Raw genomic sequence first — 21,938 nt, 5'->3', positions numbered from 1 at the left:
CCTTGAATTCGAGGATCGTGGGCAGATGAACTTCGGACTGGATGGGCCACAACAGCATCCCACCATCCTCTTCAGCTGGGCTCGAGTGATGGAGATGAAGCAGAAATTATTTATCAAAGATCAACTCCGTATCGAATGTCAGATCACCATGCTCGATTACGAAGACGCCCGTTGACTGAATAGAACACAAGTGAAGGGAGTACTTAACGTTAACGAAGATGTACGATAGCCTTGACAAGCTTATTGCTTTATCAAGCACTTTCAATCAAGAAAATTTGGGTAATACACATGTCTCGTTAAATACGCCCCTTGTTTTGTTGTTATTTCCAAATTAATGAGAAAGAGTTTTCAGAATTTTAGAGAAATTTTTATTTAATTAATAAGTCATGCAAATATTTATTATTTATTCCAAAAGGCTGTCGCACTCTGCGACTCGCAGAGTGATCTCATTCAAAAAACGACTGAAACCTGTGGCGCCCATCAAACGCCACTTCGTATTGTTGGGTAAATTTAGTTTCTATAATCACAGTGGAGTATTCAATCTTTGCGCCAACCGAACACGCCATTTTATTATTTTTTCAAATTGGTTTGACGAAATTGTCCGCCCTAGAATTCAATCTCCCTCATACGGAATCGCGCATCAACCATTTCCGATAGAAGCCGTATTCAATATTCATCTCTATTGTGATTATGTAACAAGGGTTTTGTCCATTTTCTCAAATTAAATTAACGATTAATCTAAACGGTTTGGAAACTGCTCTTGCGCAGTCGTCGTCATTCTGAACTTCCCGGACAAACTTGAAGCCTTTCCTCTCCAGAGATTTCCAACTTTCTCATTCACCACATCCACAGAGCCACCTGCTGGTAGAATTTGATGCTACTAATACCAAATTGGTGAGAGCGGACTCTACGGGCGGATGTCATAAATAAATAAATAATTTAACCCAAACTGTACATAGCGCACAAAAGTAACTCACGCTCTACTGTTCCCATTCTGTTCGATTTAAAAGTCGCAAGCTAGTAATAACCATCAACATGTTATGAATAAAATGAAACATTTTATGAATATAGGGCCGGGTCGAGTGTCCAATTGTTACCCGCCAGCGAATAAGAACGAAATGTTATCAAACACGAAAGATTGACCCGCCATCAAAATCTTTCGGGACACGCCAATGACGCTGCCGAAAAGTTGGAGGGGGAAAAAAATAGTGTTGATACACTTTCACAGTTTCGCTTCAGTTGAAAGAGAAAATGAGTGATGATGTCAGCGTTTTGAGTCGTTTCTCTCACAGAGAAGAGACCACAACCAAAGTAGTGCATGTGAAAAACGAGATTTTAAGTATAGATGTCTACAATTTGTACATCCATACTTTCCCTGGGCTGAATATGGCAAATCATATACTGCTCTCCAATGATGGGCGTTTACCATGGTTTACCCAGAAAAGAAAAATATATATAATATAGGATTTCACCGACGTGGTATGTCTGGCAATTTACGACCGTCGTTATATTCCGCCTCGTCCGTCCAAATTTTGAATAGGGTGAAACTTACTTTGGATTCCGGTTTCGGGGTAGTAGGTACCATCTCTTCGGCTTACATATTTTGTTTTCTTTTGAGGGGGGGGGGGGGGAGGATACACACAAAAAGGGTTCCCTTACGCTCGCATTCTCTTGCCGCGTAGAGAATTCTACGTTTTCTTTTTGAAATGTAAAAGAGAAAAAAAAAAATTGAGAAAAAGTTTTATAGCAGCCTGTGATGCTGCATTCTAAGCGGTTCTATTTTTTCTTCAGAAATAGACACAAAAGAGCATTCAGTGGACTACAGCAGGGAAATAAAAAAAACTGCTGTGCCTTACAAAATGAAATAAAAAAAAAAGGTGGAAGAATAAGAAATCAAGTAGAGGCCAACGAGAGAAACGAGACCCGTGGAGAGACGAAGAAAGTAGCTATAATAACACCCAGCTGTGCTCGATCGCTTCTGATTGTAGATTGTCGCCAGGGTGATTACCGATGAAGAATGAAACGAGTGTTTCGTTTTGAATCTGTAAGAAGAAGAAGCTGAAAGAAATTTAGGCCACCAAAAATAAAAAATTGGACACCTTTTTCTATTCTTCTTTCTTTCCTTCTCACCTCACTGAGCAATTCTCTTTCTTACTTTTTATTTTTATTCACCCAAGCTTAGTTTATCTTCGTCATGCCTGTATAGCTTTTACCCTTGTCCTGGACGACATTCTGTAGTATATATCCGAGCAATCGCGATGGTCACTTTCAATCATCCAAATTTTCGTTCTTTATTTTCATCGGAATGCATAGGAAAATGAACGATGGCTCTTATCAACCGATGGTTGTTGTTTCTATTCAATCTTACCCCGAGAACACATGAGTGCTTTAACCACTTTAACTGAAGATTCTGTACGTAACCGAGAAGATTCTTAATTTTCTTAATTCTCGTTTTCTCTTCTTCTCTCTCTCTATTTGTCTAACCTCTTCAAAGTTTTTCTAACTTAAACAAACGTCGGAAATGACCAGAGCTTTTTTTTTCTTTCAAAATCAACAAATCCAAATCCCACCATCACTCTATAGGCTTATGGTTGGGCTCTTAGTTTACTTAGTAACAGGTATACTGTTACTCAGCGTGAATTGTAATGATTTCTGGAAATATTGAGTTAAATGAGTGGCAAGCGTTGCTGCTAGTTACCTGCCCCATTCCTATTTGTTTATCAAAACTTCAAAAGTGACCATTCTTTCATGCAAAGGCAATACACCGGTGTATAAGTCATTTTGTTGATTTATGAGTTAACGGTCTGGGAATGGGTGGCGCAAGTGATAATTGTGAGGGATCCGCCTTCCGGCGGGATACAGAGAACGTAAGAAATATGACGGAAATACATTACTCGTGCACGCACATATATTTTTTATTTTTTTCGTTCGCAATTCCCATTCGATGTGCTCTAATAAATTGCATTTTTAAAAATGGCGTCAGCAAGCTCTAAAAACCGGAGTGTCGTTTTATATATCTGGTATTATGGTCTTTTTGTCAGCAAAACCATGGCAGATTTGGAAGATAAGCTTGTCGTTTTAATGGATATAGCACCACGTAAAAATAAATAACAGTCGAATATGAAAGAAGAGCATTCTGTCAAGTCTGCTTGAGACCACGAGCTCGTATATCTGATATTTTCTATTTTCGTTTTTTTTCGTGAATCACTGCCGTTTGTCAGTTTATGGATAAAATTATGCAAGCTGTCATACCAAATAACAAATCGCATTTATAAACTCAATCGCTTGAAGTGTAAGGAAAAAAAGCAAGGATTTCTGTATTCGTTGACTTAAATATTTTCTTCGCTAAATCTAAGCTATCAGATTATTATTATTTTTTATTTATTATAAAAAAAAGAAACACGATATTATATGTTTTTGACTGACATTTTCATCAATCCCAAAACATCATGTTTTCTAAGTTGTCGTCCCAAGCAGCTAAAGCTTGAATTTTATCGCGGTAACCAAATAGTATTTGGGAATTTCCCAAGATTCAGGAGTCATTAATTCATCCTGTTATCATATGAGGGTCAAGACTTTTCTGATTTCTAAACGTGAATTCGTAAGCAAAAATTTGTGATTGAATCTTATTTTGCTTCCTCAGTGATGATAACCCTAAATCTATTTAACAGACCTCCATGAGAACCTTCTTTGGTTGGTAGTTCATAGTATGTGCAAAATTCCGCCAAAACTGACCAGATCAACTCAAATTTTCTGCGTCTCAAATTTCCTTGGAAAATCCCAACGCCAAGCTGATGTGTGACGATGTCGTTGAAAGGGAAGAAGCAACTGGAGGTAGCGGAAGTGAATCGATGGTCCATTAAAAATGGCTGTCTCATTAATATTTAGCTAACGTGGACCTTTTTTTTGATTTTTAGATTATTTAGCAACTCGTTTTGGATAACCAACGGACGTCTTCTTTAGCTTGTATAATGTATATGAATAAGCATGAATTGGCCGGTAGCTTGAGAGCTCGTGGCAATTGGCCAAACGTATCCCGCACCTCCCCGCACTATTCAAGCAGACATTAATAGTTCGCACCGGAAACACGACTTGAGTTAGCCGCTAAGAAAACAACGCAAAGTCTTTCAAAGGTTGACAGCAGCAGGCTGGCTTAAAGCCGCTATAGAACAAAAAAAGAATAAATTAATTAAGAGATAAGTCGATCAGTTTACGGAAGTTCGTGCCATTCCCAACTAAACTTTACATCGGCCTTGATTCTACGAAGCTCTCGAACCATTACAAATTCCTCCGTGATGCCTGATTGAAATAATAATCATTAGGAATGCTTTCTGGTCTCCAGCAGGCTACTCACTCTTACATCAATTCTTACGGAGGAGTTGAGTATCGATTAAAGTTATAAAGGTTAATAGTTAGTTTAAGCTAGACTTTTAACTTAGACATGCTCGGAATCATATATGCCTTTTGCGTTGCTTTCCTTGCTTATTCAAATATTCAGCTTCTTGCACAAAATGAGGGGAGTCCCATTCCTTCTTACATTAGGGAACATTAAGGAAACCGGTTGAAAACTCTCCAACGAAAACAACCCGTTAAATTTAAAACTCTAAAACCCTCAAAAAATCCCGCCCAATTACGTCCGGCTACAGATACCTATTTCGTAGACCGTGTCAGTTTTAAATAAATTTCTCGGGCTCGGGCCTTGCTTATCATTCCGAGTGTGAGTTAAATAATTGTGATCGTTTAGTTAATGTATGTAAGATATTTATCAGCTTTCATGTTATATAATTAAATTAAAAACCCTGTATCTCTAGGACACCAAAGCTTGCTCCGGCTTGCTCCATCTTATTTGGCATATACTTGAGGGACTGGAATTGGTCCGCTAACTTTGTTCATGTTTGGATTTACGAGGAATATTATTTCTCGAACACTGATGTAGCTACAATCCTTGACCTTGTACTGATTTTAAAAGTTACAAGAATTTTGGGTTATCCAGGGGTTATCTAGGCAAGCCCGATACGGCCCAGTCTCACGAGGGCTTCAATAAAGTTTGCAACCTTTTTATTTGGCATCCTTCTTGTATCAGAAGTTAGGAGACACACCAACTTCTGCACAGGTGTATAATAGGGGCTGAGGCATCGATAAAGGTGTGATAAAACTATTTCGGTTTTTGCCACCACAAGAAGATCGTTTTTGAATAGTTGACAATTGCCTAAAATTATGCCGCGGTTCGGCACTCATACACCATAACATATTTTCATAAATATATCATGAATCTATTATTGTTTACCGCATAACCAGCGACATAGCCTATAACCGCTTCACTATCTTCGTATAAGAGTAACTAACGGTAGTCTGGAAACTAGCATACAATAATTATATAGCACTTACTGGTCTCCAGTACCGTACCAGTCTTAATTTTAATTTTTAATGCTTACGGAATTACGGAGGGTTGGAGCACCAATAAAGGTGTGGAATTCATCCAGCGGCATAGGGGATGGGGTCCGTCAGGTGACAGCGCCCCTAGCGGATTGACCGTGCGACAAAAAAAGCCACAGATGGCGGTAAAGGCGTACTAATTCTTGGAACGAAAAATGCATAATTAAAAAAATCAAGCATAAAAAATACGAATTTTTCTTCCCAGGCTCTTTTAAGCGTGTTTGCGGTATGTTTCTGTAAAAGGACCGTTTGTTATAAATGTTACATTACGAGCTGAATTTCATAACATGAAACGTGTAAAAATCAGTTGATGTTACAATCTTCACAGATTAACATATGTTATGTTGACATTTATTTTTAGAGTAGTGTGAAAAAGGTATAAGAAACTAGAGAAATGGTTGCAAGAAGGGCCAAAAAGAACCCGCTCAAATTTGCTACATCCTACTGATGCGCGGTTATATAGTAAGAAAATTGTCCAGGTTGGGGGGGATAAAGTTGTATACAGTGAAAACTGATCTACTCCGATTGAATTACATTCGAACTTGTTTCCAGCAACAAATTCGCTAGCGCACCATAACATATTTTAGCCATAAAGCGGATTAAAAAAATTACAGCATTCAAATGTCTTTCTTGATAGAATGGCATGTCTTCTGTAACCGTTAACAATTTAGATAGTAAGCTTCGGCTAGTAGGCAGATCGGGTTAACATCTCGGTTGATCTGCTCTAGACGGCTCTAGATTTATTTATGGGTTTTCCTTGTCCCCGAACGCGTGTTTCTGTTTACTACATGTACTACAACTGTTATGAACGAAGAAGAAGAACGGCAGAGATCACCGCTCTTTTTTTAAGCTAATGATGCCGGTAAACATTTTAATAAACGAATAAAACAAACTAAGAAATATTTGATAGCACAGCCTATATTCGAGTGAATAAATTAAAGTCGACACATAATAAATACCTCGAATAATACACGAGTATAGTTTACATGCGAATAGCATCAAATATTTGAAAATAAAACTTTATAATAAGATTTCAGTTTTGATGGGAACTGCGCCGTCTATTGTCAATCAAACTTTCCCAACCGTTGAGATCGTGATTGAATCTTTCCTTTTTTTTATTGGGTACTAGGTTACCTCTCAAAGCGGATTAAATGCGCTTTATGAATATATAGGAACCAGCTGCCAGACTGTATTATATACAGGCGCGACGTTGTTATTTGATTTGATTCATTCCCTGCTGCAGGCGCAATATGCAACATGACATATGCTGGTTTTGGGATGACGGGTTCTTTACTCTCTCGTGTAAAATAACTCCACCCTGATTTCGTCACTACATTTTCGTGTCCATAGAGCTCGCCTTTCTTTAGACAGTGACTGTGCTGTGGACTCTGCATCACTACCAGGGCGACTCCCATATTAAGAAATCAACCAAAAAAATTTACAAAGTAAGACGCCGGTTGGGTGGCGAGACAGCGAAACATGTGTCTCGACTTTGATTGGAATTCTATATTTTATAATTCGGTTACGGTTTTCTACACTCCTCAGCGAGATAAGCCTGTGTTGCTTGCTCAACCAGTCGTTGCTGAATTTGACTCCCGGTTTAACTCAAATTTATTCACACCAATTCCAGTCTTTTGATATCTCAATTTCTAATCGATAAGTCTTGCACGGAGGACTCGGTGTCAAACCGGACTGGGGCCACCATCAGTCCACCACCATCACAGAAAAATGAATAAATTGTAGAGACATTTTCGTAACGACGATGATTATATTTCCTACGTATATTCAGAGATGAGAAAGAAGAAGATCGGAAATCAATCAAATGAAAGACAGAGAAAAAAAGATTACATTATAGTATATCGTGAGACAAATATTTACATCGAAATCGAATTTATTTTCGCTTGAATACATCAATCATGTATATGGGAACTTGGCATTTTCAGTGTTTTGACTTGTACATATGTATACCATTCGCTGCTGGTGCATTTCGAGTTCCAGTTTATGTTTTTTGTTTTCTTAAATTTTGTTTCGTATACAGCTACAACATCAGCAAGTTGCATGTCGGTATATAGTGCAAAGTTCAAACCAAACGAAAGGCAAAACCATGACGCGGAACACTTAGGGTGCAATGTGAAAAACATAAGGAGGTCTCCGATAATAATAATAAAAAACAAAAAAAAACTAGAACACATTGCAAGCGCAAGCCCTCTGTGGTATAAATACCGGACCTTTTTTTTTTCTTTTCATGTAACGATGTAATAATACAGTTTAGTACATATATGTCATCTGGACTCGCCGGATTTGAAATTGAGATTTATGCCCAGATGGCAGCAGTCTTCGGCAAAAACGGTGAAAGCAACAGGTGTAAATAATAATTAAAAAAATTAAAAAGAAAACTGCCGTATCATAGCCTATATTTATATGAAGTTAATCTGTTTTACCCGGGAGCCTTTTTTTTTCAACCTTCTGTCACATGAAATATAGTCGTCCATCTCGTCACGGTCGTCATCGTTATAATTTTTGCCGTTATTCTCCGTAATTATTCTAATAATCTCCTGCCATACTTTAAGTCATATTTCAGATAATTGATCGTCAGAGTTTCTCCATGCAAGCGAAAACATCACAGACACATTGCGTCAAAAATCAGGGTCGATTTCCAACAATGAAATTGAAGAAAACAAAATTAGATAATTGGAAGAAAATTCGAAAGTTATACGAAAAATGAAAATAAACACACATATACTGTCAAGAGAGAGAGAAAAAAAAAGATCAAATGAACTTTAAAAAAACTAAAAAAAAAATGAGAAATGGTTGAAAATCCCCATTGTTGACAAAAATTAGGAATTGTTGTGGATTTCTACCCCTCTTATTTCCTTTTTTACCCTGGGCTCCAGTATTTTATCTGTTGTTAGAAACTATATTGATGTCCTTTCTGAGAAAATTGGCCGCGCGTTTTGGCAGTGCTGTGTGAATTCGATTTGTCATTAATGTAACAATTCTCTTCATGGGAGAGTGACAAATGGGCGCGCCGGTCACCACAGCAGCACAGTGGCCACCAACACAAGGGACAGACATAAACCGGCGAAGGGTCTAGCAGCAACAGGCGCCGATGAAGAGCCCTGGTCCTCCTGGACGGTGTCGGTGGCGGCGGAGGCAGCCGGAACTTGAGGCCGCACTTCTTTGCTTTCCGCCGGGCTGGAGAGTTGAAGGGAGGCGCTGTTGTCGTCGTTGACCACCAGCGGCAGTTTCGGCTCGTCCGCCACGACGTAGGTGGCCGTCGTCGAGCCCCTCGACGGCCGTCTGGTTGTCGGCGGCGCAACGGTGGCCGGCCGGCAATCGAGTTTCGATAACATCGTAACAAGGGCAGTCGGCGAACTGCTTCCGGTGGCAGTGGCAGCGCAATTTAATTGGTCAATGCCCGTCTTCAGAGTGGCACTCGAGCTGGACATTCTGAGATCTCGGAGGATCCATAACAAGCGACAGTCGCACTGCAACGGATTGTCTGGAGAGAGAAAAAAAGGTTATTAAAATGACAATTCTTTCCTGATGTCCATTTGTATAACTATTAACATACCTTCTAAGGAAAACTTCATGGAACTATTCAGCAAATTGGACCAGATGGGCGACACAGCGGCCTTGTCAAGTCCGGCCAGTTGATTGTGTGCCAAATCGAGAAAGCTCAATTGGCCGAGACCGGCCAGGGCTTGTTGGCGGATGACTTGGAGGTGGTTGGAGCTGAGATCCAGCCGTCGGAGGTTGCCGGCATGGGCGAAGGTGTGGTCGCCCACGATGGCCAACTGGTTGCCGCGCAGGGAGAGCTTCTTGAGTTGCTGCAGGCCCATCAGCGTCTCGCCCGTCAGGACGGCGATGTTGTTGCCAGACAGGTCCAGCTCTTCCAGTTTCTTCAGGTTCTGGAAGACCGAGTCCTCGACCAGCGAGATGTTGTTGCCATCCAGAAACAGTTGGCGCAGGTCGTCCAAATCGGCGAAAACGCCTCGCTCCAGACTGACCAATTCGTTGTTGCTCAATTCCAATTCGACAGTTTTGGACAAGCCCTGGAACGCGAACGGCCGAATATGACGAATCTGAAAATCCAATTTAAAAAATCACGAAACTTCTTCATTAGTTCACCGTTGTAATTGTAATTTATTTGTCTTAATTAAAGGTGTGATTACCTTGTTGCGGTTGAGTCTGAGCTCCTGCAAATGGGTGACGTCAACAAACGTCTGGGCGGCCAGAGTGTCGATGGTGGCCTCGCGCACCTGTAGCGACGTCAAACCGGGCAAATGACGCAATACGGCAGCTGGTAGGAAATTGAGCCGTCCGTCCTCTTGGACGTTGAGCTGTAACTCTTTTATGCCGACTTGGGTTTTGAACAGCTCCCAAATGGAATCGTTTTGATCGCTGACGTTGAAAACGGAACATTTGGCCTCGCTGGCGTCGTTATTCAGCGACAGGCTGTCGCAAAAGCAATAGACGGACAGAGTCGAGCGGACGTCGCAGATGTTTTCAGGTTGGCCCCCCGACGACGTTTCCTCTTCCATGGCGTCGTGCAACATCTGCTGGTCTTTGAACATGTCGTAGTCGTCGTAGTCGTTGAATTTTGTGCTGGGGCCGTCCCGCTGAGCGCCGGCCTCCAAACTGGACGTGATCGTCACCAGGGCGATCCAGAATAAAACCAGAAAAAATCGCCGCTCGCCGCCGTACCTCCGTTCGCAATCAACCGATGTCATGTTGATGTAATAGTCTTTCTTTTCGAGCTAATAGTAGTTGCTGCGTGTGTTTGGTCGATTCGCCTTTCTTTTCCTTTTACCTGCACGAAACGAGAAAGAAAACAAAAGAAGAGTCGAATCACGTTGCATTTTAACACGCTACACTAAAAAAAAACATCGCAATAGAACGGAATCCTTGGTCATATACTGCTGCTATAGCCTGACAAAAATACAAAACTTTCATTATATCAGATGATGTTTTTTATGACGCATTTATTTTTTTTTGTTCGTTTATTCTAGATGCTGGTAGTAAAATAACGACCATGGAATTGTAATTTAACATTTTCTTTTTTGGCCAACACGTCTATCCAACTCTATAATTTTCCTAAATTTCCCCATTGTTGTGGTTTTTTGCGAAAGATGCCACCTGATCCCAATTAGTTAAACAGAGTGGAGAGGCTTGTAATGTTGCACTTGTGCAAATGTAAGAGAATCCAAGTGATGAAACCCTCAAGTTTCATGTCAAAAGTTAGGACAGAATGAGAGCCGCTCTTCTGACCGTGTGGGTCCATGGCTACATTACAGTGTCACGCATCCCATATATACGTGGTTCGGTGGCCTTTGCCTAGGATTACGGACTTACGAGCAACGAGGGTAGTAAAACTATATAGAGCAAAAAAATAACCTAAAAAGATTAGATTCTTCCAGAAACCACATAAGTCTTGGTGCAAAATAAAAAAAAAAAAAACGATTGTCTAATAGAATGGTTTAACAAAATTTAAAAAAAGCAAGTTTTTATCGTTGCGGATGACATCCTATATGCCGGGTTCTTTTTTATGTCTGAGAGAGAGAGTTAAAATATGTGTGACAAGAGTTTTGCCTGTATCTATCCTCTTACTTTGGGCGTTGCTCGTTTTGAAGTCTAAAATCTTCATCTTTCTTCGGGTTCTCTCTTTTTTTATTACAGACTATATTCATTGTGCTATTTTCAAAACTGATATTATATAAAAAACTCTATAGCGGGAAAGCCATGCCGATCGATTGCCGCCCAGCTGGCTACATAGTCATGCAATCTTTCTTTACTTAGAAAAATTTAAAAATTAATTCCAACAAAATCGAGATTTTCTTTTTTTAAATAAAAATATAAAAGTTCAATGAACGCTGCGTCGTCGCCTTTCTTCGTTATCGGACTCATTTCTCATTCTTCGTGATCACGATTCGATCACGCTCCGTCAAGTTGTCATGTCTGGCCGGCGGATGAGACGGACGACGGTTCTTGTCTTCTTTTCTAAAAGTTGGGACTACCTTAAAGTCAACGAAATGGCTGGACAGGTCGTCATGGTTAACGGATTATGTACAGAACTAACCAAGACTGGTTTTTTTCTCTCTCTCCGTTATGATTATTTTGTTTGTTTATTTTTTGTTACGTTCATATTTGCTTTTATATGTAATACTCGTCCACAAAAAACAACGATCGACATCTTTCGAAATGATTGAACGTCACACGCGACCGCGTTCACCTTGACAGCGGAGTCCAACGAGAGATGTATGTGTATACAAATCAACCAAATCTATTCCACCTTTTTACAAATCGCCGTCCGTTTGCCTTCCAGTAAAAAATGCGTCATGAATAAATAAAAGAAGTTAAAGTTTAGCGATGTGTACACGGGCGTTGAATAATCCCCCTACAATAAATTTATTAGAGGAGAAAGCGAAAATTTCTTTTTTTTTCTTTCCTGCTGTCGTTGTCAGCGGCCAGACAAACGCAAACAAACAAATAAATCACTGGCGGCGTGACAGAGCCGAAAATACACCACGGCGACGGCGATTCATTTGATTTCAAGATTCATTCTACGATTATGTAATTTTGTGACCCTGTTGGCCGTCTGTCCCGACCGTCTGTATACTACTGGCGACAAAATATATAAAGCAGAGACGACAGCGTATCACAAGGTGCCAAGAAGGCCGATCCGTCTTTTCCCTCCTGTCGCAAAATTTTCAAAATAGATTACGAAGAGGAGAGAAAAGAAAAATGCGTAACATATAAATAATTCGACTTTTTTCTTTTCTTTTTTTCCCCCGCGTCCTCGTTTCTTTTCTCTTTTCTTCCGTCTGTGTATAATCGGGTGGCGGGTCTCTTACTTCAGAAATCCGCTGGAGCGTTGACGAGAAAGCGAACTGTGTTCTCTCTCAGTATTTTCCATCTGTCTTCACAACTTCCCATCTCTAAAGAGCCTTTGAGACGAAGGAAAAAAAGACGCGAAAAGGAAGCACAGGGTCATCATTCACGGTGATAATGACCACCCGGGTCTAGCTCGTTTTCAGACGGCGTATAAAGTACGTGTAGCGGGCCGGCGACCATTATACAACCGAGACCGATAAAAAAAGAAAAAAAAAAGACAAAAATCCAGAACTTTGTTGGGGAAATGAATCCCGACGAGTTGGCAGCAGCAGCCTAGCTCTCTGACGATGACGACATGTTTTAAAAATAAAGAATTGGAAAGAGATGTGAGTAAGAAATAATGCAGGAGACACCCCCTGTGGTGCACAGGTCGACTCGTCGCCGTACCTCAACCCGTGAAAAACTCAAAAGAGCAACGATCGTCATATATATCCACGACAAAACTCTCGTGTGACACGCGTTGGCTACTACCAACCTTCCTGGGCCTCCCTGACGCGGCTAATATATAACTTAGACGGCCAGTAGTGTGTGTGATATGTGTCGGGGGTTTCTCAATGGGCCATTTCTCCCGTGTCAAACTATAAACTACCCCGATCCAACCAACTTATAAGCCAACGCCGGGGCCGTGGCAATCAAGTTAAAGCCGGCGCTATATAGGCCCGTTTGGTTGTTCCCCTGTGGTAGTATAATGTAAAATAAAGCGGCAGCTGAAAGACCGCGCCCGGGCTGGGCAAGCGCTTCATTCAGCCGAGGCCCGCGGAGGATTACAGCATCTCGTCAAATCGAACAGCTGTGCTGGTCTTGGGTTCAACGCGCGTTTTTATTTACGACACATTGACACACACCACCACGTTTAGATTTGTATTTTGTGCCGGTCACGCGTATTGCCTTTTGTCGCCTGCCCGTGATTTCCCGCGGCCCAACCAAAACATGTTTTGAATCACGCGCGGTCTTATGCTAGCTCCTATCTGGTTTTAGAGATCGCTGGAACTGGCCGATGTCGGGCTTGGCACCTGTTTTATTTTATTTTATTTTTCCAATGTCTCGTAAAAATGCGTTTGATTCTCCACTCGGTAAATCACGCTGCAATATTTATTTCCTGACGAATCGGACGTCGTTGTATACGGTTCGTTATTTTGGCGATGGCGAAAAGGGCAAAGTGAGGCAACCAAAAAAGAAGTTGAATCGAGCGATAGACGATGTATAGACCCAAAAGAAATGTTCGATAGAACACACAGATACGTATGTATACGGCAACCGAATACACACAGCTGTCTGGCAAGCATGACATACTACACATGCGGACCACCGCACATGTTGATAGGAAAGTATGTTTCCTGTCGGGACGCCCCGCACGTTCTCGTTTTCCTTTTTCTTTCTCCCGTTTTCACGAGGCTCCCAAAGTTGGGCAGTCGCTTCGCTTGTCTCCACTTTTTTCGGAGCAATAAACTAACAACACTTTTCCTATCCCGAAAATGAGGTTCTGTCACAGATTTTTCTTCATTTTCTCTGTCGCTATTGCGAGTGCCATTTTTTGTTAACAAGCACTCAGACTGGATGAAAGAGACGAGAAGAAGGCAGCTTGCGTGTGGTAGTTGTTCTCGGAGCATCAAAAAACAATCACCATTAAATCGGAAGATAAATCTATCCGACTGACTGCTGGGAAAATATTTTTTGTAAATTCCCCATTCGTGATGACTCAATCGTTTCTTTTTCTAAACAATAATACTCTCGTCTTATTTGCATTCCAATATGTCTAGGAAACCTCATCAGAAGGGGTCTTACTTATATAACGTCATATATAAAAATGAAACGCGCCAGCATCGGCCCCGCCGGGGTCTCTTATTCGGTTGCTCCGGGGGGTTCACTGACCTTTATTATTTTATTTGTGAGTGTTTTTTTTTTCTGTTTCTGTTTCTTCTTCCCCTGCATTTTTTTTCTAATTAAGAAGCGCAGGGAGGTTTTTTTTTATTTTAGAGAGCAACAAATAAAAGGAATGCCCATATATTCACCATAGTATAACAGGAACACACAGCATACATACACACGATGAAATAAAAAACAAAAAATTACGTTTTTATCTTTTCCTTTTTGAAAAACAAAAGAGTAACACGCTGCGAGTTGTTCACGGTTCCACGCCTTTTGAACGTGTTGTCGTTTCGGTAGATTTTCATAACGGTATAAAAAATACCCCTAACTATACATAGCTGATAGTTGAGTGATTAACACCCGACCAAAAAAAGAAATGTGGATCATATGATTTTCGAATTACATCAGTATATATAGATAAGTGATAAAACACACGTAAGTAAGGACGCAACGGGAGTGTGATTCGCTTCGCTGATTATCCATTCGATACAAAAAAATAACTAATTTCCTTTCGGGTTATCTATTTAATAAAACCGCAGTGAAACCTACATTACACGGACGTCGAATCCGATGAAAAGTTTTTGTTTCTTCTTTAAGTTAAAGGCAATCGACACGTTGCAAGTCATTTTTTCTTTAGATTCAATTACTAGTAAGAGTCTGCAGACCTTTTTCTTTTATTATTTCGACTCAAAATAAAACACCCAAAGCGGTTGGAAAGTTCGGGGTTGAGGGCAATTGTTATTGAATAGAAAATGAAGAAATCGGTACAACGCCGTTGTGTGTAGTTTGTGTGTGTGCGCACGTATAGTGTACGACTCCTTTTGGCCGGAAGGCAACGGTCACGAAGAAAAATGTTGTTCCCGTTTCCCATTTGTTTCGATGGAGAAGAAGCCCGACCGCAAACGCAAACGTTTTTCTCTTTTGTTTTTTTCTCCGGGGTGGCAGCGCAGCGCCATCGCCCGCTGTGGGCCACGGCCACCGACGCAATCGCCCGGCGTCTGGGCGTCGGGTCGCCATCTTCGTCAACCAACGTAAATAACGCATGGGGAAACAATAGCTCATATCTTCAGATGTTATGATCGCCATCAAGAGAGAGAGATCAGTAACCCTGCCGGCCGAGAGAGACCCCCATCCGGCCTTGCTGCTCTTCCCCCTTTGCTGGAACATGGTACACAGCCTAGACATGTACGGTTTACTTGGCCGGAGAGAGTGCGCGTGAGGATCGAGGGAGCAGCGCTAGCTAGCCCGAGGGCCGAGCGCGGGATATTTCGAGAACACGCGATGACAGCCAATGGGCCAGCCCAGCTAAATAGGTTCTAAGGTTCTTTCCCCCCTCCATTTTTCCAACTTGCACACGTCAATTATGAATATTATATATTGTTATATATATATATAGTTATATATTGTATATACAGATATATAACACAACAGTTCAAAGACCGCAGTCTAAACAAGCCTTATTTGATAACCGGTTTTGTCGGTGTTTCAGTGTTGCCAGGTTGATGACAATCAGCTTGGCCTACACAAGCGGAATGAAAAACTGTTTTTCTAGAAAAAGAATAAAAACAACTAGGCCACCGCGACCCTGTAGCGCTAGCGCTACTATACAACATGGGTTGAAGATGGACGGCCGAACCCCGAAAAGAATGGCCTCCGCCCAATTCGTCACTCCTTGTTGGCGTCGATTTGGACGGAGAAGAAAGGGGACCAAAAGCGGGTGTCAATCCGAGATGCTTTTACAACCTGCGCGACGTCCATCAACATGCCACTCGAGTGAGTTTTTTAAAACAAGGCGATGGAAATGAGGAAGGCGTGGCCCCGTCGCTAAGAAGACCCCGAAACAATAAAACACACCGGCAAGTAGCTAACTAACGAACATCCAATCGACCCGAAATAAATCAACTTCCACAAGTCGGACTTTCGTGATGGCGCACAACACAAGAAAGACCTTTTTGTGTTGTTGTTGTTGGCTGGAATGTAGCCAAACAGCTGATTCCCAATAAGTCATAAATATTTATTCCGCCGACCCGGTGGACAACAGCACGCAATCCTCACAGATTTCCGATGGCAAACGCGGGTGACAAGCTAAAACAAAAAAAGGTAAACCCCAAAAAGAGCAGAAGAAGAAGAAGAAAAAGTCTTTACGTCAAACGTCAACATGCGAAGACAAACGAAAAACCGGTTCGTTGGTTCTCGTGTGTATACAGCAGTCGTTGGATCACAGCAGAAGAAAAATGAATAGAAAAAAGTGCAGAATTAATGTTTTTTTTGTATGTAAAATTTTTTTGTTGGGTGTCCTCGACTAAACTTTTCCGACCATTTGGGGTATTTGGGTAAGAGTTCCAACAAGACGTGACACACAATGATATAAATGAACTTGGCTTGGAGTCTACAGGCGAGCAACCCAACCAGCCGGAGAGAGTGGAGCTGGGCATTATAACAAACGCAGCAGCCAGGAAAGAAAAAGAAAAGCGAAATAATAAAAACACAAGGAGACGAGAAGAAGAGAATTTAGTAGCACTGCAGCACTTGAGCATTGGTTATATACTAGACGACGGCCATAATAAATAAACAAGAGTGGAGGACAGTCTTCTTTTTCATCTCGTCTAGTAGTCTTTTATACGCGCCAACAGATACAACAGCTAGAAAAGGATCGATAGACACACAGAGCGATTTTCCTCTCGGCTTTAGTCTTTTCTCTCGTCGTGATTTGTGGAAACATCCTGTGTGTTCTGACATTGAACTTGGGATTTACTTTTGTATTTTTTTTATTGAATTTAAAAACATTTCAGATTTTTGCTGAATAATCCGGATTTTGTGACATCCGCTGTTTTTGATTTTTTAGACGATGAAAAATGACGGAGAATTTTGTTAAATTTCAAAAGGAAGCCAGAGTTCATTGAATGGCTAATGATTCAACGATGGCAGCTATGGTAACAGAGAAACACACACACACACATCGCCCACGCAAGTCTAAATGCCATGCATGGACGCCGTTATATAGCCGTTGCTCTCACCCCCAAAAACCCGGCAGCAGCTGCCATTACCGGGGTCCCTTTTTTAAAATAAAAATATTTGGCGCCACTACCAGTTTTTCAAAATTTTCTAAAGAAAATCGGTGGCGATAAAAAAATTTATGTATCTCAGACACAATAAGCACTCTAGAAAAATATAATCAGCAAGCGGGTGCCCCCCTTTGGTTGGGTCTGAGCCTTTTTTCTCGTCTGTATACGCGTGTTTGGTTTGTTCAATTCTTTTCTTGCGTCGGAAATGGTTAGGTCAAGACACGCAAAGTCAGGAGCCCCATTTTGTGACGAAGATGAATGCCCACCGACGATCATTTCTTTCCTCTAGCGAGAAGAAACCGGTACAGACAAACAAAAGGCAGTGGATGGAAAAAACCCGAGTCACAGTTGCAGATATAAAAACTGGAAGAAGAGTGAATCGGCGCCGACGCCCAAAAACACATTAGCGGGAACAATCATTCGGTGATGGCTGCAACTGATATTATACAACACAACACAGCCGACCGCCCAGCTGTGTCTGACATTTGGGGAAAACTTGGGAACAGCACACATTCGCCAACAACCATTTGAGTTCCCAAAGGAGAAAAAAGAAACCTAGAGCTATAGTCTATTTTGTGTTTTCACCGGCTATAACCCAGTTAGCAAGTTCTGATTAGCGTATATATCCACGCCAATCTGATTCACTCAAATTGCCCAACTTTCTTAGCTCCAATATTCAATAGAAAATAAACAGTTGTGACATTTACCTCGACAGGTGTGACGATGAAACGCGGTGTGTGTCTTATATTTCCTTTTTTTTCCGGTCCACAAATTGATATTAGTCGATGGGATAAGAGCACAAGTCTGTTTGATCTCTGCACTGGGTAATTGACTAATTCGCCTGTAGGGAGGGATCAATTGCACACACACACACAAGCACACACGATCGATAAATTTTTTGGGGGGAAATAAAAGAGTGACACTATCGATGTAGAAAAGGGAGCCGAACTCTATATAAAGAATGCGCGTACGTGCGAACCGCTCGACTAGCGAAAGAAGACTGCCGACGGACGGGCGACGGGCCGGCCCCTTATTTCTATTCCCTTTCTCTCAACTCGGTCGTCCCTCTTGCGGTCGAGGCCGGTTTCCTCCCACCTCTCTATTCCCGTCCACCACAGGCCGTCTTGATAGTTGTCCCTGTTTTATTTGTTATTTCTCTTTTTATTTTTTCACCGCAGCTGTAACTGCACATCTTTAGTAGCAACTTGACTCTTCTTTTGGTTTCTGTTTCGTTTGTATTGCTGTTTGTCTTTTAGCCAATTTTCCCACAAGGTCAATTGAGAAGAACACTTTCACGATCATGTCGACAGCAGCAGCCGACATGGATCCTTACACCGTCCAGTTTGAGTCACAGCTCCTTGAAGAGAAGAAGACGAAGGAAAGTGATTGTGAAATTGTTGTGACTATACGACAGCTTCCGAATAAGTGGTATCAAACCGCCGAATCTTTTTGGCTAAGTGATTAGTAAGTAGTTCAAATGTAATACGCAACAACGGAGACGACGAAATCACTTGCGGTCGATGACGCGCTTGACAGAGCATTAGAGCAACATTTTAAACGCTCGGCTGAGTCAAAATGGGTACCGTTTGTTCATTTTCTGACGCAAGGTGAACGTATACTGTATATGACGACTTGTAGCGACTACGGGCGATGACGGCACGATTAGTCAACCGCTCTAATGAACTAGAAAAACCATAGCAAAATGGAGACGGCCCTGACGAACTGAACTTGCCGCTTTATACTTCAAGGCATAGGGAAGCAACTCAAAAGCACCTGACCTGTCACGAGATACGAACGACTCACAGACAGATATTAACTGTGACATGATGTACGACAAAAAATATTAAAAAACTGGAATGACCCGAAAAGCGACAGACTATTTTCTACACATTTTTCCGACTACAGAAAAAACAAAAAGAAATAAGGGAAATTAATTGGTTCCTAGAGCTCGCTAATTGTAATTTATTGTCCAGTCTGCCGCACCAATCGCCATCGAATATAATACGCAATAACTTGGCCATGGAAAAATGATTTGAATAATTTTTTTTCTTTTTTGCGATGTGAATATTTTAGGATGCGATCATCATTTGGTATTAATGTCAATAAAATAACATGGGCAGACAGGAGGGAACACATCTACACACACACGAAGGAAAATCATTACGATTGATGAAAGGGGCAGAACAGCAGACAGAAAAATAAGAAGAAGAAGAAGAAGAAGAAAGAGAGAGAGATCTATAATATAATTCCTCATGTATGAAGGCAACGGACCCCACCCAATACGAATGCCCGAAAGCTTAACATTTTTTGTTTCTCTCCCAAGTTGCTGGCGCCAGCAACCCCAACAATATCCGCACCGGACGGCCTTGCATCCCCGTGTGTGTGCCGTTGGATGCGCACCGACTGCATACTAGTGGTGGCTACAGTGGCATACTATACACCTTGTGTTGTCCGTGTGTTCTTTTCTTTTTCTTTCTTTCTTGATTTCCAGCTACCAATTATTCGACAGTAGAACCGAGAGAGCTTTGCTGACTGTGCGTTTGCATTTCCTTTTTGGTTTTCGGTGGCATTTGGGTCGCGACCTTCGCATTATACATGCACCATCCAAATAATATGCAGGATTGCTTGCTGCAGCTGCGGTAGCGACGGACCCCTTCCAGCAGCTTGTCAGGTCGGCAACATTTCACATCCCCCCTAGCTTGCTAGAGTCAGAGCCAAAAAGCGTTCGATTTCGGACAAAAAACCGGAAAGTTAACATCATCATAAACACGACGGCACAAATGCTCAAGCGGGGAGGGGACTAGGGGAGCTCCACGTGCGCACATACACATACATGGATGTGAGTGTGCGACAATCAAAAATACGCGTCAGGTATAAAAAGGCCGGCTTCCGGTTTGTGCTGTGCGGAAGAGGAAAAGGCGAATAATAATAATATCGATGTAGATTGTTGGAGAGAGATATTATGTATGAATAGTATGAATAGTTGTTGCGATGTGTGTCGAGAATGTGTAAATCATTTTCAAACCAACATTTTTTGGGCAACAGTTTAGATATAATAAATCATATAGCCGGGATATGTCATTCATACTCCATTTCCTGACGCATGTCCGTCGTTGAATCAATTAGCTGCAACACGTCAGACACGTCAAGAGTTTTTTCTTTTTTTCTTCCCTCTCTAAACGACAACGGAATGACCGAGCCAAAAAGTGACGAGCTAATGAAGGGCGTCAATAGATATTTTTTTTTCCCCTTTGGCTGCCCAATATTCTATCCCCATCCCAATCTGTGATCAGGTTTCACAATGGGTGTCTTTTGTGTTTAGAGGCGGCCGTCGTGTGCCGGCGTGCCAACGCTTCTTGCGTAACCTAAACACACACACACACGTCTTTTACATAGTGTCTTTTGGAGAGAGACGAGGGCGGATTGTTTCTTTTTCCCTCCCTAGCAGCCAGTCACGACCTTCACGTCCATCCCGTCTCGACCTTTTTCTTTTCCAGTATTTTACTATTTTGTTTATTTTGGAACGAAATACCTTTCGTATACGTTGGCGGCAGTGTAACTAGTACTAGGGTGGAGATTGGCGCGTAGTGTATATCTGCTTCCCGTGGGTTTTTCTTCTTGCTGGAGAGGAGAACAGAGCAGCCCCGGATTAAATTCAAAAAAGGAAAGAAAAAAAAGGACATCATCAATAAAAATGAAGGAAAAGAATTAATAACACAGGAAATAAGAATAAGAAAAAAAGGCCTGTCTAGATAAAATAGAAAAAAAAATTAATGACTGGATCGGAATTGTTGCAGCTGTTGAAATGGCCTGGAGGAACTGGAAGATTACCGACGATTGAATATCAAGGTGTACATACATTTAGAGAACTAATAACGGTGAATGCAGACACGATTAAGGCCGGGTGATGGAGCGGCACGGGACTTCCTTTCAGCCCTATACAGTCTATAATAACTAATTCTTCTATACAAATACAATCAACTGGAAATGAACGCAAGTTATTCCTTTCAAGTATAATCATCCCGTTCCAATGTGTTTATACAGCCCAAGAATAGGGAGAGAAAGCCGACGACCGATAGGTTAATAATAAAGGTAAAACAAATAAACGTCGTAACGGAGAATTACCCATGTCGGCCAACTCGAGTTCCAGCGATATAATATCGGACACACGACTTGTCGATCTCAGCATCGGACATTAACTGCGACTAGATAACGCTCAATTTTATTTCTACTACACCGCGTTCATCCTCCCTACATTCGTGATTTTCGGGAAGTCAAAACAACAGCCGAAACAGCGTCAAAGTCTTGACAGTTTCCAACATTTTATGGTTATTCAAGGGGGGAATAACTGAATGCTGCCTGCCTTGAATATTATGTAGTTTCTCCATTCATCTACATTTTTCCGTCTATTCACGTTTCTTATAATATTGATGAGGAAGACTATGCGCGTTTGCTAGGCTAACGACATGAATATTAGATATTTTCCCGTCGTGATGAATAACGGTGCAGTTTTCTTTTTGATCGAAACAAACGAAAAGCGTGAGCTTTTTTCGTGATCTGCAGGCCATATCCATTGGTAATATTGGTGAAATTTTTAAACGTCTGACTTTTTTTTCCCCTTTTTTGTTTTTGGTCCCTTTTTTTCCCCTTGTAGCCGCGGCGCATTTGAAGCTT

General features: G+C 41.5%; 1 protein-coding gene across 1 annotated transcript; it reads right to left on the bottom strand.

The window, feature by feature from the left end:
• Positions 1 to 7,194: 7,194 nt before the first annotated feature.
• Positions 7,195 to 18,285, bottom strand: LOC124342411 (connectin-like). The gene is made up of 4 exons (XM_046795401.1): positions 17,972 to 18,285; positions 9,612 to 10,249; positions 9,011 to 9,521; positions 7,195 to 8,938 (listed from the first exon to the last, which is right to left on the bottom strand). The coding sequence occupies exons 2-4, from the start codon at positions 10,167 to 10,169 to the stop codon at positions 8,469 to 8,471; spliced, it is 1,539 nt and encodes a 512-aa protein (XP_046651357.1). The 5' UTR covers positions 10,170 to 10,249; positions 17,972 to 18,285; the 3' UTR covers positions 7,195 to 8,468.
• Positions 18,286 to 21,938: the final 3,653 nt, after the last annotated feature.

The sequence above is a fragment of the Daphnia pulicaria genome, chromosome 6 (assembly GCF_021234035.1).
Source record: "Daphnia pulicaria isolate SC F1-1A chromosome 6, SC_F0-13Bv2, whole genome shotgun sequence".
NCBI classification, from domain to species: Eukaryota; Metazoa; Arthropoda; class Branchiopoda; order Diplostraca; family Daphniidae; genus Daphnia; species Daphnia pulicaria.
This window is presented reverse-complemented; position numbering and strand designations above follow the sequence as displayed.